This window comes from Panthera uncia, chromosome A2 (genome assembly GCF_023721935.1).
Source record: "Panthera uncia isolate 11264 chromosome A2, Puncia_PCG_1.0, whole genome shotgun sequence".
NCBI lineage: Eukaryota > Metazoa > Chordata > Mammalia > Carnivora > Felidae > Panthera > Panthera uncia.
Window position 1 is genome coordinate 95,135,935 of NC_064816.1, and position 17,899 is coordinate 95,153,833.

Genomic DNA, 17,899 nt, shown 5'->3' on the forward strand with positions numbered 1-17,899 from the left:
TGTTTTGGTGAGGATTTGTATATAAAAATGGAGCAAGATAGATTTCAAAGAATTCTCACCATGGATGATGAGGCAGATAGAAAAATCAACCATAAAGGAAAACACCTAAGGAAAAAGAGATGAGGTAGTTGACCACAATGAGAAACTTGAAGCAGATGAGTTTAAGTTATACACAGAAGTTGAGCTATAGGGGCTCCTGGGTGGCTCAGTGGTTAAGCGTCTCAACTTCGGCTCAGGTCATGATCTCCCGGTTCATGGGTTCGAGCCCCACGTCGGGTTCTGTGCTGACCGCTCAGCTCCTGGAACCTGCTTCGGATTCTGTGTCCCCCTCTCTCTCTGCCCCTCCCCTGTTGTACTGTCTCTCTCTCTCTCTCTCTCTCTCTCTCTCAAAAATAAAAAATAAAAAAATAAAAAAGTTGAGGTATAAACAAAAGAAAGCTAGAGATACAGACAGAAATGTAAATTTGGGAAATGTAGATAGGAGGATTTCAGGGGGAAGAAAGCCAAAAGTTAACATTTACTAAGTGTTATTAAGAGTGTGTTTTGCTCCAGGGACTACTGTGTTTCCTGTTTCATCTCTCTGAATCCTCCCATCAGCCTTGCAAGGTGGGCCCTACCATCATCTCCATTTTGTGGATGGGCAAATGAGGAAAAGAGCAGCTGAGAGTCAGAGGATGCTGAGAATGAAACTGGAGTGGCACCTGCACAATCTGGCTGTGGACCCACAATCTTAACCTGTTAACCTACACGGACTGCCTGTTCCTTTTAGGGGGAAGACTCCCAAAAACCAGAAGAAAGAAATAACAGTTGCAGAAAACAGATGAGGTCATCCCACAGTACATATGACACAAAGATGACACAGAGCAGACAGATGACAAAAAATGGAACTGATATCTAAAGAGGGGAGTACAGACAACAAACCAGAGGGCCTGTGACCTTGTGGGAAAGCCAGAGAGCCGGGAAGATAGCACAGCCCATGCGTGCCAGGCACAGGGTGCCCGCGAAGTGCTGTTGATGGGGACAGCGGGGACCAAGGAGAAAGGGCCGTCCTTCACCTGAGGCCGGAAGGTCGCCGAGCAAGGAGCAGCACAGCTATCTCGAACGCAGTTCTGCTCAAGCACATGAAAGGAGGCCCAATTTCTCTTTCTTATTTGCCAGGGAACGGTTTTCTGTTCCCGCTATTCTGGTGCGTGATGATTAACGGAACAGGCTTTTACTGCCGCAGTTTCCACCTACTTCAACACACCCATTCAGATTGCTGGAGGGAAAGAAAAAAAATCAAACTCTTCAAAATTGCTAGCTGTACAGAAATAAACATATAGAGGGGGTTACACCACTTCAGGTCTAACATTCATGCTTCTAATAGTTCCAGGCCTGTCATTTCCTTAATAATCTCCAATTTTCAGGTGGGTATATTTTGAATGCAAAAATTCTCTCCACCTCTATTCAGACATGCAAGTTTTGTGCTTCAGCCTGAGGATAATTTATCAGAACAAAAACAAAACAAAACAACAACAAAAAACAGACCAACAGACCTTCAAAACAAGCAAGAAGATCCAGATGATTTATATTACAAAGCCAAGAACACCAAAACAAGAAAAAAGACCCCTGGCTAGTTTGCATGTTTTATGTTTTGTACAGTTTTGAAATTTAAGAAAAAAAAAATATCTAAAACTTTAATAAAAAGCAGGGTGTTATCAATAAGGACATGACTCAAAAGAATTCTTGTTTGGCGGGGGGGGGGGGGGGGGAGAAGAATTCCAGAGAAAATGCAGGTAATTCTTTATGAAAACAAGAAACAAAATCAATAAAGCTTTGCTTTAAAAATATGGTATCACAGTTAATCCTACTTCAAATAAATTCTGTATTACATTGAGTATCAGAACTTGTAAACTGTCGAACATATAAGTGTGCACTTCATTTTCATAATCCTATGCGAATTTGGAGGGGAAAGTCTAGTTAAAATAAAGATCCACATATTAAACAGAGTTAAAAAGAGACCTTGCAAAAGAACAGGTAGAGAGATGAGCAGTTCCCACACCGTGAATAGTTCCAAATTCTGTGTCCCCCATATCCCACCCATGCAGTCAGACTTGCAGAGTTCAGGGTGAAATCTGACCCCCAATTCACTGGGTGGGGCTTTTAATTAAAACAGTCTTTGGAAGCGGTGTTGCCTGTGGCACCACATGCGCAGCAACACCTCCGCAGAAACCAAGTACAGACGTTTTCATCTCGATTTCCTTGCTCTTCTGATTTAATGTTAAACTTCACAGTGGGTAGCAGCTGGGGAGATGCTGTACAGAGTGCTCATTTTTACCAGGATGCTACTGTAAAAGCCTGCACACCAGGCTGCTCAACAAAACAGCAAGCTGGCGAACACCATGGGCACAACAGCACAATGAATTCTGATTTCCTTTGCCCGGAGAGGGGCAAGTGCGACGTGAATGAAATGTGCCCTGCATCTAATTCTCCAACTGACTGGGATGTTACCACATCTCTGGTCACCCATCACCAAACCGGCAATGGCTTCCAACTGAATGCAAAATAGAATCTAATCTCCTAGAAGAGCTGAGGGCAAACAACATTAGCTACTTTTACTCATTATTTCATTTTGAAATATCAAGTTGATGCTGTATTTAGGAAACAGTACCGAAGCTGTACTGCAGACCCCATCTGGTCCAACTTAAAGATCAACATAAAAAGCACTCACATGTTAAAAATGCAAATATAATCATGGTCTCTGACTACTAAAGATCCATGGTCTAGAGATTTTAACTAATACAGATGGCAAGGTGAGGGACAAAAGGGAGGTACAAATCACTTGGCTTTCGCAGTCCTAAACAATGACTTTGTTATTGTCCACTAACCTGCTTAAACAATTGTGGCTTTAGTGAGCTCCACTACTAGTGATTGTTTTTTGTTCACACTCGAAGTGTTCTATCGATTCCAAAACTTGAGAATTTGATGTTGCCATGGTTGAAGGTTATGTCTCCTTTTGTTTGGTGGTGATGGGGAACAATTTGTTTTTTGTGTTCAAAGTGTTGCCTTCTACCAGGATGCCACAGCAAATAGAGCAGCAAACCGTAAGTGATGGTGACTGTAAGGCCTAGATGACAGCTAATTAGTGAATCTCTGACCCCTGGAGGGACATGGGACAAGCACCAGCACCTGGGAACAGCGGACTCGCAGAGCTCTACTCTCTAGGGCTCAAGATCTGAATAACCAAAATGTCCATTTTATACAGAAAAGACTAGGCTGGATCTGTAGGCCATGCTGACTCACAGGCTAAAATAATGGCCAATTTCACTTAACAAAAAGAACAAAAGTTGTTCGGTTGCATTTTTAGCATGAATATGCTTTAGCATCCAACAGGACTGCCATGAAACTCGAGATGTGACAAGAGCCCTTACCAGTGTGTGTGTCCAGTCTAGGGCATGAGACACAGTGCTGATTCCCAGGTGCTACTCCCAGCTCTATCAACTAGCATTCACCTCCCCGCGTTCCATCATCTCCTTCTGACAATAGGGGGACCTGAATAAAGAGTTATGGTAAAGCATCCACACCTTTGTGTTCAGGGCTCTCCACTGGGTCAGGCAACTTAATTCTTAAGCTCTGTTTGAGGACAAGACATTTATAGCCCCATCCCCTCCCAAGATAGCAATCCTGTTTTCTTGGGAAACTAAAGCAACCCAAACTTCAAAACCTGGCCTCTTCACCAATTCAGAGCATTGCTGATTTCTTGAGAATTCCTTCTCCTAGAGCAAGAGGAAGAAGGCCTTTGGAAACAGAAGAAATTTCCTGGCTCCATAAAATGGGGAACAGAATTTCTTAGAAATGCCCAAGTCTGTGGGCCCATAGGTGGGCCTCCTATAGTATTATCTTAATTCCAAGGAATTAAGGAGAAGAGCTGGAGACAATCCAGCCACACACAAGTTAACAGTGATTATAAGCAATGCACTGGTCTGCAGCCCCTCATGAAGACTGCTTCCTCCGTGCTCCCCATTTCGGTAAACCATCACCATCCTTCCACTTGCCCAAGCCTAAAACTCACCTAAAAAAAGGCGTGAACTGTGAGTTTTATATTATCCTGAACTGTCTCCATGCTACTAAATCACCAAGCCTGATCAGGCCTATCCCTCAAGTTCTCTTAAATCCACTGGCTTTGATTCACCACCATTACCATCCAACCCAGGCCACTGTTGTTTCTCTCTTGGATTAGAAAGTGACCTACAGGTCCTCCTGTCCTCAGTGAGATCCCTCTCCATTGGATTTTCCACACAAAGCCAGGGTGATCTTTCTGAAACACAAATCTGATCATATTTACCTGTCTAAGCTTCCTATGGATACTGGGATGAAAATGTGAAGACCTGATTCTGTATGCTTTTAAATAGTAAGGATTTTATAGTCCAGACCAGTTTCTCAATGTATGGCCCTTGCACAATTCAGGATGCTTATCTGAAAGGTTATTTGTTAGGCCCTATCCAAACCTATTGAATCAGACCCTTGATGGGCAGAGAGACCAAGGCCTCTACTTTTTAAAATAATCACCTCGGGGGGCACTTGGGTGGCTCAGTCGGGTAAGCATCCGACTCTTGTTTCGGCTCAGGTCATGTTCTCACGGTTGTGAGATAGAGTCCTGCACCGGGCTCTGCACTGACGGTGAGTAGCCTGCTTGGGATTCTCTCTCCCCAGCTCTGTCTGCCCCTCTCCAGCTCACTCACATGCTCTCCCTCTCTCTCTCTAAGTAAATAAATACATAAACTTAAAAATAAAATAATCACTTTGGAAAAATTTTACACAAAATTTGAAAAACATTGCTAGAGATTTAGGAAAATTAAAATCAACTTCAGTTTCACCTATCTCGCCTTGAACAAGTCCAGAAAATTACTCCAAGACTCTGTGTGCTCATCTTTCATACAGAAACAATAGGAAATGCTTAACATTTAAGATGACTGTAAAGACGAATACAAGTAAAAGCACTTTCTAAGCCAGAAAATGCTATGAAAGAGTCAGTTAAGAACAACAGATTTCTAGTTAAGACATATATTACATTTGATAGCAATCCTAGACTTTTCTATTCTGAGTCTGGAGCAGCTAGACTCTCCTACGTGTACATTATTTTAAAATTATTATCATTATATGTGAAATATATGACTATAAAACATCATCAAGGGACGCCTGGGTGGCTCAGTTGGTTGGGCGACCGACTTTGGCTCAGGTCATGATCTCACAGTTTGTGAGTTCAAGCCCTGTGTCGGGCTCTGTGCTGCCAACTCAGAGCCTGGAGCCTGCTTCCGATTCTGTCTTTCCCCCTCTCTCTACTCCTCCCCTACTCACGCTCTGTGTCTCCCCGTCTCTCAATAATAAATAAATGTTAGAGAAAACAAAATTTTTTAAATCATCAAAAAGTCACTGGAAATGACAGTAACACACACCCCTACTAAGGGTCTTTTTGTAATCATATCTGAAGGGGTAGGCGTCAGGAATGCTCAGTGTCCAGCAAGGCATGGCTGTACTCCCCCATTCAGAAGCACAGTCCCTTCCAAGAACAGAAACTAACTCTTCATAGCCCAGGCCCTGGAGACAATGTAATTAAATGGCAACAGCACAGTACTTTTGAATCCCTCACATGTGTATGATCTTATGGAAGAAACTTAGCTCTAGAATAGTTTCTGTGTACTCTTTCGGGGTACTCCTTTGGGAACCCAATGAAAGCCAGGAGCATTTTCCCCAGAAAATTACCTGTAAATGCAAACTTTTACCTAGAGTCCGTTTATTCTTTTGCATATAATAGGGGATAATGATAACTACCTCTCAGGGTTTTGGGATGCTATTATCAGAAACAGAATATTTAAAAGCACTTTGTAAATTATAAAGATTGTTACTACTATTACTTCTATTTTCCAGAGTGAATCTCAGTACCAACTCTACAGAAGAATTTGGCAGAAAAGTTGAAGAGGCCTTTCACTCTGTCCTCACATTTGCCTCCAATGTCCACCCAGTAAAAAACTGGAGATGGATTTGAATAGACATGTGTTCAAAGAAGATAACGAATGGCCAATAAGCACATAAAAACATGCTCAACATCATTAGTCATCAGGGAAACGCAAATCAAAATCATAAATGAGATACTGCAAAGAGACTCTAAAGTGAAAGGCCTTAGTTTCTCGTCTGGAAAATGGGGCCCTTAACTAGGTATATCTGGCTCTTGAGTTTGTGCTTTGGACGGCTACCCTAACCACACCCTGAATGTCGGTTTCGGCTTTCTAGCTGAAAATCCTTCCCGAGGGTTTTTGCTGCAAGAGAGTGGCCTTGTAGGCCGTGCACACCTGCCTGCAGTTGTTCCTTCTGAGCCCCTGGGACGGATAAGCACAGAGCAACCCCTAGACCTGTGCACTGCAAGTATCCAAGAAGTTGTTATCTCTGCACCTCTTTCTTGGCCCTTTCTGTGCACAAGGCCTCTCAACAAAGCTTGCATGTTCAGCAAACATTTGCTCAGTTGGGTGGTTTATCCCAACCAAGGAAGTAATAACCACAGCATGAGAAATACTTGCATAGGACAGAGAGTTAAAGTTAATACCACTTATGAACAGGAGTTCCATCAGGCATAGAAGAATATTTCTCCAAATCGTTTTCTGAAAAATTCAGCATATTAAAATCTATTTTTCAACTGGCAAACATAAAATTAGAACTAAGAATAGAGGGACGTGGAAACATTTATAGTTTTTAAAAAATACACATACACATACCCACATATAAAACTGTACTCACATTTACACATACACACCATCACTCACGCAGTTAAGGGTAGACGACAGACCGGGAGATGAACAGCAGCCGTAAATACAATAGTGTCAATAACGGGGTAAAAGGACCGTGGTCCCCTCGTTTCTGAAATCCCTCTTAGCCAGGAACAAGACTCTAGGATAAAGAGGCTTTGAATCCCTGCTTCTTGCCAAAACACTATCATTTACATGTAAAGTAGAAGCAAGGCAAATTTTGCTCAAAGAGTACCAAATTGATTCACCACTTCACTAATTTAAAACCAAAGCACAGAACACAGCATTCAGGCCATGCCCATGAGCAGCACCACCTCGGTGAGTGCACAGCCTGTCCACATAGTATGCAGACGAACACGTGAACACAGGAAGTCCTCACAGCCACATGGTGGCTTATAACACACTCAAACTTGCTTAGATACAGTAAAACATTTATTAAATGAAGAAAAGAGAAACCTGACCTTGCAGACAATGGCTCTGCTCACCAGTCACAAACAGGTGTATACACATAAAGCAGAGGTAACTCACGCACGTGAGACTTGAGTTGGCTGGAACCAACCCGAATTCCCGTCTAAGACCTTCTGTGGGATTGAACAGTGTTTTCTCTACATACCACTAAGCCTCCCTGAAAACACAAACACTTCTCAGCTGTCCCTATGGCCGCTCCTCTTCCTCGTCAGGTGACAGGTAGCAGCATGCACAGTGGCAGCCCTTTCACGTCTTAAGCGGCCAAGCATCTGCTTTCACAGCCCTGGCGCCAGCCAGGGAGCTGGTGCCTATTTGTGAGCCCTGCCCTAGAGCAGAAAGGCGGGTGCATGCTTGACAAAGCAAGAGCCCAAAATATATAGGAGATTAAGCTCTCTCATATCTTTAAGAAGTTCCTGCCTAGAAAAAAAGAGCCCAAAGGAAGCAAACAAAGCATTTGAAGTAGAGGTTTGAAGCTATAGCTGCCTTCAGAAAAGAGTTCAAAGGAAGCAGACAAAACATCTGAGTGGGTGGGTTGGGTGGGGAGAAGGGGTGACCCTACAGTAGACGTCAAAACTGGCTATTTCACTGACATTCACATAAAGTCTACCATGATACATCCATTAATTCCTTTAAATGTGGACCTAGAGTGGAACACAAAGGCAAGGCCCTAACAGATAATTATCCACCATTACCATTTGAACCTAGTGTATGTTCAGCAAGCACTTGTATTCGGGCTACAAAGTCAAAATCATCCCATGCAGGACTGTGGGATGTTCCATTTACCGCTGTAAAAAGGAGTCAAATGTAAGTGAATGCCATACAAGTTGTAGCTAGAAACAATCAGTAATCCTTGAGTCATCTAATCTTTGACTCTAGCTTCTCCATATCTTGAAGAAGGCCTAGAAGCTGCTGGAGTGGCTTACAGCCGACTCAATTCAGCATAATTGATACCTGCTTAAAAGGGAAACATGATCATCCTTACTATTGCTAACATCCCATTAAGGCTAAAAGTTAATTAGGCTGTGTTCCATAAAGTCAATTTGAGGCATTTGTCTCAATAGCATTATTGTAATTATTCCTCATCAAAATGAATACCACCTCCTACTGCGCGCCAATGTCTTGTGTAAACAACAGCAAAATCCAACAACTCACATTCCATTCTCCTCCTGAGTTATTTAAGTAGGTTTGTGTTTATATAGAACTGAAAATGGGGATTCGTAGACATTAACATTTAAAATAAAAATACAAAGGTATGCTTAAAATATCTTGTTTTAAGGCTAGGAAAATAAAAGCAAACAAAATAGAATGACAAATTTTATATATCATAACAATACCTTTAAAAGTCAAAAAGAGAAGTACCTATTAAAGTCCACCTATTACATATGCTGGTGCCTAGGTGTAGATACCACAAAATGCTAACTGCCTACACAATACAGCATATGGGACAGGTGTGTGTTCTTGTGCCCTCCATATCCACTCCACTCCACTTTCCAACCATTTCTCAGAAGGCTCTGGCAAAGTTGTGGGCACACAAAAGAAATAGGGGCATCAGGATACTCCCTGAGGACATTTCTAGTGAATAAAAGGTGATTTCCCTGGTAAATCTTCCCTCAAGACCCAGAATTTAAACACAGAAAAGTAATGGCCTTACATATATCTTTTAAAATTATATTTAATAAAACAGAAATAAAATTTAATTGTTAGAGAAATAAAACAAATGCATGAAGTCCGAAAGAAAGAGTGGTTTCTCATATAGCCTACAGACCACACAGATTTGACCTCTAGTGACTAAATGTTAATATTAGAATTAAAATAATTAACAAAGCATGCTTCAGGGAGAAAACTAGACTGTAACATATGTTGTTACTACTCTTCCATTGGCATCATCAGTGGCTCAATGATGTGAACATAATGGGGGTGGGGGTGACAAGAGGAAGGTGTGAAGAACTAGGCCAAGGAAGGTGCACCCCAGAAATGTAAACAACTCCCAGAGTTCAACCCTGGATGAGGACAAAAGTGAACAGTGATTCTCAAACTTGGCACCTCAAACATGAAAAGCACCTGTGAAGCTTTCAATACCCCGATGCCCAGGTTCTCCCCGCCCACTCCCCAATCAAATCTAACCTCTAGAGGTGGGGAACCTAAATAACAATAGTTTTTAAAGCTCGCCAGGCAATTTCAATATGGAGTCAGGTTGCAGACCCCATGCTTCGTCTATAAAAGGCCTCAAGAGAAATAATTCTGCAGTTAGATGCCGATGGTGACATGTTCATTTCTCAAGGAAAAGCAAAATATTGGTAAGTAGCAGTGGAACCAATCATAAGCCAAAAATTCAAGTTCCAATTCTGCCCCCTCCTGATTTATGTAGCTTTTCAGCAAATCACTTGATTTCCTGGGGCCTCAGTGAATATTCCTTTTCAATGTGAAAGGGTTCTACCCAGTCTATACGAACCCATCTAATCCTATCGTTTCTACACACTAATAAACAAATACTTCCAAAAGAATGGTCTGGGCAGGTTAGCAACTTTCAGGTAAACCAGGATCCCAGTTTTACTTATTTACTCTCTAAGAGCTACACTCACCAGTAAAAACTGAGTGAATTCTGCATATGTCAGGTGTCTTTTTCTTTCTCTTCCAAAATGTAGTTGCACAAATTCCGAATCCCAGTTAAATGGAATATGTTGATGAATTGTGGTTTGTCCAAAACCTTGCTTAACGTCCTCTGAAAAGAGAAAAGAAAGATTGATTGAAACAAATGAGGTTTATCCTTGTACAATCCGTTATTAAAAGGGTATTGCTCCTTTCTTCTTGTAAAAAGTAACTCAACTTTAAAACCACACAGGTAATAAAACCATGGCAAAAATAAAAGTTGGAATCTTCATGCAGTCAAGAAATCAAAATTAACAATCCTACCCATAAAGAGAAAAAAAAAAAAATACACACACACACACACACACACACACACGCTTAAAAGGCAGTAGGAAACCAAACCCAAGTAATAAGCTAAATCTAACATCATCATATCACATGTTTTGTTTCAACAAATATGATTTTCTAGACACACTGGATATAATTCAATCTTTAGTGGCAGGAAACATATACATAAACACATATAGCACTATACAAGTCTTAAACACAGTCATTTATCAAGTTATTAAAAAGTTCTTGAGGATTTAATAACATCGGTTCTCCCAATCCATGAGCATGGGGTACCTTTCCATTTGTTTGCACTGTCTTCAATTTCCTTCATCAGTGTTTTCTTATTTTCAGAGTACAGGTCTTTAACCTCCTTGGTTAAGTTTATTCCTAGGTATTTTATTCTTTTTGGTATAATTGTAAATGGGATTATTTTAATTTCTCTTTCTGCTACTTCTTTACTAATACACAGAAATGCATCAGATTTCTGTATATTGACTTTGTATCCTGTAATTTACTGAATTCATTTATCAGTTCTAAAGAGTTTTCTGGCAGAGTCTTTATGGTTTTCTACATACAGTATCAGTTTGGTAGTATTTGCTGAGGACTTCTGCATCTATGTTCATCAGAGATACTCGCCTGTGGTTTTCTTGTTTTGTAGTGGCTTTGTCTGGTTTTGGTATCAGCACAATGCTAGCCTCGTAGAATGAATTTGGAAACTTTCCTTCCTCTTTTATTTTTGGAATAGTCTGAGAAGAATAGGTAATAACTCTTCTTTAAATGTTTGGCATTATTCACCTGTAAAGCCATCTAGTCTCAGACCTTTGTTTGCTGGGAGCTTTTTGATTATTGATTCAATTTCATTACTAGTAATTGGTCTCTCCAAATTTTCTATTTCCTTCCAGTGCAGTTTGGAAGGACACTGTTAAAATGTCTACACTACCCAAAGCAATCTACAGATTGAATGCAATCCCTATTAAAGTAGCAACAGCATGTTTCACAAAACTAGAACAAATAATCCTAAAATTTGTATGGAACCACAGAAGTCCCCAAATAGCCAAACCAATCTTGAAAAAGGAGAACAAAGCTGGAGGTATCACAGTCCAGATTTCAGGATATATTACAAAGTTGTAGTAATCAAACCAGTACAGTATTGGCACAAAAAAGAGACATATAAATCAATGGAACAGAACAGAAAACCCAGAACTAAACCCACACTTTTAGAGTCAGTTAATCTACGACAAAGGAGGCAACAAGATTACACAATAGGGAAAAGAGAGTCTCTTCAACAAATGGTGTTGGGAAATCTGGACAGATACATGCAAAAAAATAAAACTAGACTACCTGCTTACACCACAGACAAAAATAAAATAAAAATGGATTAAAGACCTAAATGTGTCTCACATTTATAAAACCATAAAACTCCTAGAAGAAAACATAGGCAGTAAAATATCTGTGACAGAGGCCATAGCAACATTTATCTAGATATATACCCTCAGGCAAGGGAAACAAAAGAAAAAATAAACTAGTGGGACTACATCAAAATATCAAGCTTTTGTGCAGTGAAGGGAAAATCATCAATAAAACAACACGGCAACCTACTGAATGGAAGAAGATATTTGCAAATAATATATCTTGAGTTAATATTGAAAATATATAAAGAAGTTTTACAACTTGACACCAAAAAACAAACCTGATTAAGAAATGGTCAGAGGAGGGGCGCCTGGGTGATTCAGTCGGTTGAGCCGACTCTTGATTCTGGCTCAGGTTGTGATCTCATAGTCATGAGATCCATCCATCGCCTCATCAGGTTCTGCACTGGGCCTGCAGCCTGCTTAAGATTCTCCCTCTCTCCCTTTCTCCCTCTGCTCCTCCCCTACACTCTCACTCTAAAAAAATAAAAAAAGAAATGGGCAAAGGACCCAAATAGACATTTTTCCAAAGAAGACATACAGATGGCCAACAGACACATGAAAAGATACACAATATCACTAATCATTAGGGAAAGGTAAATGCAAATCAAAACCACAATGAGCTATTTGAACAACTGTCAGAATGACTAAAATCAAAAAGACAAGAAATAACAAGTGCTGGCAAGGATGTGGAGAGACAGAAACCCTTACGCACTGTTGGTAAGAATGCAAATTGGTATAGCCACTGTGGAAAATAGTACAGAAGTTCCTCAAAAATTAAAAATGGAAACACTGTATCATTAGGTAATTCTATTACTGGGTATTTATCCAAAGAACACAAAAACATTAATTTGAAAAGATATATGCACCCCTATGTTTACTGCAGCGTTATTTACAATAGCAAAGATATGGAACCCAAGTGTCCATTCATAGATGAATGAAGAAGATATAGTATGTATGTATGTATGTATGTATGTATGTATGTGTGTGTATAAATAATGGAATATTACTCGGCCATAAAAATGAATGAAATCTTGTCATGTGCAATAATAAGGATAGACTCAGCGGGTATAATGTGACATAAGTCAGACAGAGAAAGACAAGTATCATATGATTTCACTCATATGTGGAATTTAAGAAACAAATGAGCAACAGCCAAAAGATTAAAAAAGTAGACTCTTAAACACAAAGAACAGATTGGTGATTGCCAGAGGGAAGGTGTATGAGAGGATGAGTGAAATAAAGTGGATTAAGAGATACAAACTTCCACTTATGAAATAAGTAAGTCATAGAGATGAAAAGTACAGCATAGGAAATACAGTCAATAAGATGGTAACAGTGCTGTGTGGTGACAGATGATGACTACATTTATCATGGTAGGGGCGCCTGGGTGACTCAGTTGGTTAAGCATCCAACTTCGGCTCAGGTCATGATCTCACAGTTGGTAAGTTCAAGTCCCACGCTGGGCTCTGCGCTGATAACTCAGAGCCTGGAGCCTGCTTCGGATTCTGTGTCTCCTTCTCCCTCTCTCTCCTTGTCCTTGGCTTGTGCTGTGTCTCTCTCTCTCTCAAAAAATAAATAAACTTAAAAAAAAATTTAAGTATCACGGTGAGCACCGAGTAACATATAGAATGGTTGAATCATTATGTGCTCCATTACCAGCTCCCAGATGTTCTGGCTGTGGTAAGAACGCCAGTCCCCAGCTAGCAAGCTATCAACCTGGAAGTAGCACCAGCTTATGAGCACTGCACCAGCCATGTGGGAGGTGGAAAGGTGGTAGAGGACACGGTGCCGTATCCAAGTCTAATCCACAAGACATAACTAAACAGCAGATCCCAACACTATTCCACTTTAAGTGCTAACCTGCTACTTGTGGTAAGGAAACAGAAGCTGAAGGAGGGAGGCACTGACACAAGAGAACGAGGCTTCTTGGAAAAGACAGAACGTGAACTGGGTCCTGAAGGCTGCCAAGGATTTACTGAGATGAATCTGTGAGGGAGTTTTTCAGTGGAGAGCAAATAGCATGAAGAAGGGTTCATTTCCTCTGAAGTGAATTAAGGCTCCAATCAGAGCGCTCTGGACCAAAGCCACCTGGGGTCATTGAGACATGACAGATCCTGCTCCGGGTAGTTGCAGACACTAGCCTCACTCACCAGCATAAATGTGGATGCCACATTTATGGTGAAGGAAAGGTTGCTGTGGGAAGAAGAGCTGATCCTGGGACACTGCAGAGAAAAAGACCCAGGGGTTTCTGTTTGTTCGTTGTTTTTTGTTTATTTTTTTACCATTTAGTATAATTTCTACAAAAGTTTCCTCACTTACCTACCAGAGGTTTACGTACTCTGCTATCGTGAGACTGCCAAGTCGTTCTAACTGGACAAACCAGATGATTGTTCAAGGGGAAAGGAGGATTCTTGCTAAAGAGGAAAACGACCAATATTTCTACTCATTTTCACCACTAATCAACTCTTTTAAAGAATTAAAACATTAAATTTTACCACCCTGAAAACTCACACATTTTCTCCAAAAACACTGAATGGGTTCCTAAGTCAGAGAGCACTTCCTCCTGCTCTGATAAGTCATTCTGGGGCACGTGCTTTCTGAAATGCTTGGGCTCCACATTTTCCTGTAGCTTCATGAACAGAAACCTCTATGAGACCAACAGTGACAATAGGGTCCTGGAATTTCCCCCCTTCACTTTGGAAGACACCTCAGGTTAATATTCTTTTTTCCTTTCAGGAAGCACAAATAGCTTTGTCATTTAACATTTTATTGTTTTAAGATTTCTCCATGCCTTGTAAGGCAATGATCAGTAAGAGTACTCCTCCTATTTTATAGCTGGAAAATCAGAAACTAATAACCAAAGTGATTTTCAAATTCTGCTCTGTCTTCTGGCTCCCATGGGAAATTTGTGAGCTTTATGATGAAAGACTCCAGGAACCAACCTGAAGGCCATCCTACCTACACCTTTACCATCCCCTGGCCTTTCCAAACCTAACTTGTATTCCTGGATGGGAAAGTGGAAACCCTAAATATCCTAGGCTTTTTGGTTACTTATTGGGCTCAGTGAACTGCATATGTAACTAGAACTCGTAACTTACCAGCTGACGGCTTTCAAATAACCATCACATGGCAGATTTATCACTAACTTAAAAGGAGTGAGTAGAAGATCCCTCCTAGTCTAAAACACAAGGCTTAAAATCTTACCCCCAGGTTGAGGTCAGACAGGCAAAGAAGCAAAACTGAATTAGCACTGAAATCGCAATGAAGCATCAGATTATATGTTTTGGGTATTTAAAGTCATACTTTTCTTAGCTCAGGCACTACTCCTCCTGAAAGTAAAAACAAATTAGAATGCTTATCTCTTAAAGTATAATCATTGTTATTTCAGTCTGTGCCAAACAAACTATGTTTGGAAGGCATACAGTTCCCATAATATCACCAAATAACGGCAATATTATTGAAAGCAAGACCTCACCAAATAAGCACAAGGATCCGTTGATTTTATTTGTGGGACTCTGCTTTCCCCACAAATGTTTCCGGCCTAAAAGTCTACTGTAGTTTTTTAAAGATTATAAAAAGACAATTAGAAACTGGCAACTGTCTCTTTCCTAAATATAACTTCAAAAAGTCAACTAATTTCTCCTAAGATAATAAATTTCCCAGGCTATAGAGTATGGTTATAGTAGAAAAAGTTGTGATTTTTAGAGCTGGGTCATAGACAATATGATGTTGTGTATAGAATGTCCTAAGGAATCCACTAAAAAACCATTAGAACGATTAGAACTGTTAAAAACATACAATAAATTAGTCCAACAAGACATTTCTAGACACGAAAATGAAATTAAGAAAACAATTCCATTTTCAACAGCCTCAAAAAGAATACAATGTTTAAGTATAAATTTAACAACAGGCAAGCAAAACATATAATCTCAAAACTACAAAACATTGTTGACAGAAATTAAAGACCTAAATAAATGGAAAAATAGCCCATTTTCATAGACTGGAAGACCTATTCCCCCAAAGTGCTCAACAGATTCAGTGTAATCCCATCAAAATTCTAGTTGGCTTCTTTGCAGAAGTTGACAAGCTGATACTAAAATTCATATGGAAATTCAAGGGAGCCAGAATAGCCAAAACAACCTTGAAAAAGAATAAAGTTGCATTTTAAATTTACTACATAGCTACGGTAATTAAGACTGTGTAGTACTGGCCTAAAGACAGATATACAGACCAATGGAATGGAATTGAGAGTCAAGAAATAAACACATTTTTGGTCAACTGCTTTTCAACAAGAATGACAAGACAATTCAAAATGGAAAGATCAGTCTTTTTGACAAATGGTTGTAGGACAAGTGGATATCCAAACATGCAAAAGAAAGAGGAGCCCCCGAGTCTGGCTGGCAAAAGCGGAGGGGCCGGACAGACTGTGTTCCGACAGCAAGCGCGACTTAGCGTCTGGGAGGTCATAAGTTAACAGCTCTGCGCGGAAAGCGGGAAGGCTGGAGGACAAAGGGAGGGAGAGCTGCTGAGCCCCCGGACGGCAGAGCTCAGCTTGGCGGGGAACAAAGGCGCCAGCGCCATCTCCCCCGCCCATCCCCCAGCCAAAATCCCAAAGGGAACCAGTTCCCGCCAGGGAACTTGCTCGCTCCGCGCAAACACCCAACTCTGTGCTTCTGCGGAGCCAAACCTCCGGCAGCGGATCTGACTCCCTCCCGCTGCCACAGGGCTCCTCCTGGAGTGGATCACCTAAGGAGAAGTGAGCTAAGCCTGCCCCCCCCCCCCCCCCCCCCCCCCCCCGTGCACCTTGCCTACCCACCCCAGCTAATACGCCAGATCCCCAGCAACACAAGCCTGGCAGTGTGCAAGTAGCCCAGACGGGCCACGCCACCCCACAGTGAATCCCGCCCCTAGGAGAGGGGAAGAGAAGGCACACACCAGTCTGACTGTGGCCCCAGCGGTGGGCTGGGGGCAGACATGAGGTCGGACTGCGGCCCCGCCCACCAACTCCAGTTATACACCACAGCACAGGGGAAGTGCCCTGCAGGTCGTCACCACTCCAGGGACTATCCAAAATGACCAAACGGAAGAATTCCCCTCAGAAGAATCTCCAGGAAATAACAACAGCTAATGAACTGATCAAAAAGGATTTAAATAATATAACAGAAAGTGAATTTAGAATAATAGTCATAAAATTAATTGCTGGGCTTGAAAACAGTATACAGGACAGCAGAGAATCTCTTGCCACAGAGATCAAGGGACTAAGGACCAGTCACGAGGAGCTGAAAAACGCTTTAAACGAAATGCAAAACAAAATGGAAACCACAACGGCTCAGCTTGAAGAGGCAGAGGAGAGAATAGGTGAACTAGAAGATAAAGTTATGGAGAAAGAGGAAGCTGAAAGAAAGAGAGATAAAAAAATCCAGGAGTATGAGGGGAAAGTTAGAGAACTAAGTGATACACTAAAAAGAAATAATATACGCATAATTGGTATCCCAGAGGAGGAAGAGAGAGGGAAAGGTGCTGAAGGGGTACTTGAAGAAATTATAGCTGAGAACTTCCCTGATCTGGGGAAGGAAAAAGGCATTGAAATCCAAGAGGCACAGAGAACTCCCTTCAGACGTAACTTGAATCGATCTTCTGCACGACATATCATAGTGAAACTGGCAAAATACAAGGATAAAGAGAGAATTCTGAAAGCAGCAAGGGATAAACGTGCCCTCACATATAAAGGGAGACCTATAAGACTCGTGACTGATCTCTCCTTTGAAACTTGGCAGGCCAGAAAGGCTTGGCACGATATCTACAGTGTGTTAAACAGAAAAAATATGCAGCCGAGAATCCTTTATCCAGCAAGTCTGTCATTTAGAATAGAAGGAGAGATAAAGGTCTTCCCAAACAAACAAAAACTGAAGGAATTTGTCACCACGAAACCAGCCCTACAAGAGATCCTAAGGGGGATCCTGTGAGACAAAGTACCAGAGACATCACTACAAGCATAAAACATACAGACATCACAATGACTCTAAACCCGTATCTTTCTATAATAACACTGAATGTAAATGGATTAAATGCGCCAACTAAAAGACATAGGGTATCAGAATGGATAAAAAAACAAGACCCATCTATTTGCTGTCTACAAGAGACTCATTTTAGATCAGAGGACACCTTTAGATTGAGAGTGAGGGGATGGAGAACTATTTATCATGCTACTGGAAGCCAAAAGAAAGCTGGAGTAGCCATACTTATATCAGACAAACTAGACTTTAAATTAAAGGCTGTAACAAGAGATGAAGAAGGGCATTATATAATAATCACAGGGTC

General features: G+C 41.1%; 1 protein-coding gene across 7 annotated transcripts in view; it reads right to left on the reverse strand.

Moving 5' to 3' along the window:
• The window catches only part of SLC25A13 (solute carrier family 25 member 13), a 189,770-nt gene that overhangs the window by 81,545 nt on the left and 90,326 nt on the right, over window positions 1-17,899 (reverse strand). For all 7 annotated transcript variants that reach the window (XM_049641497.1, XM_049641493.1, XM_049641492.1 and 4 more), the window contains one exon: window positions 9,830-9,969. In XM_049641497.1, the coding sequence (XP_049497454.1) occupies window positions 9,830-9,969 (140 nt within the window). The remainder of the gene's footprint in view (window positions 1-9,829; window positions 9,970-17,899) is intronic.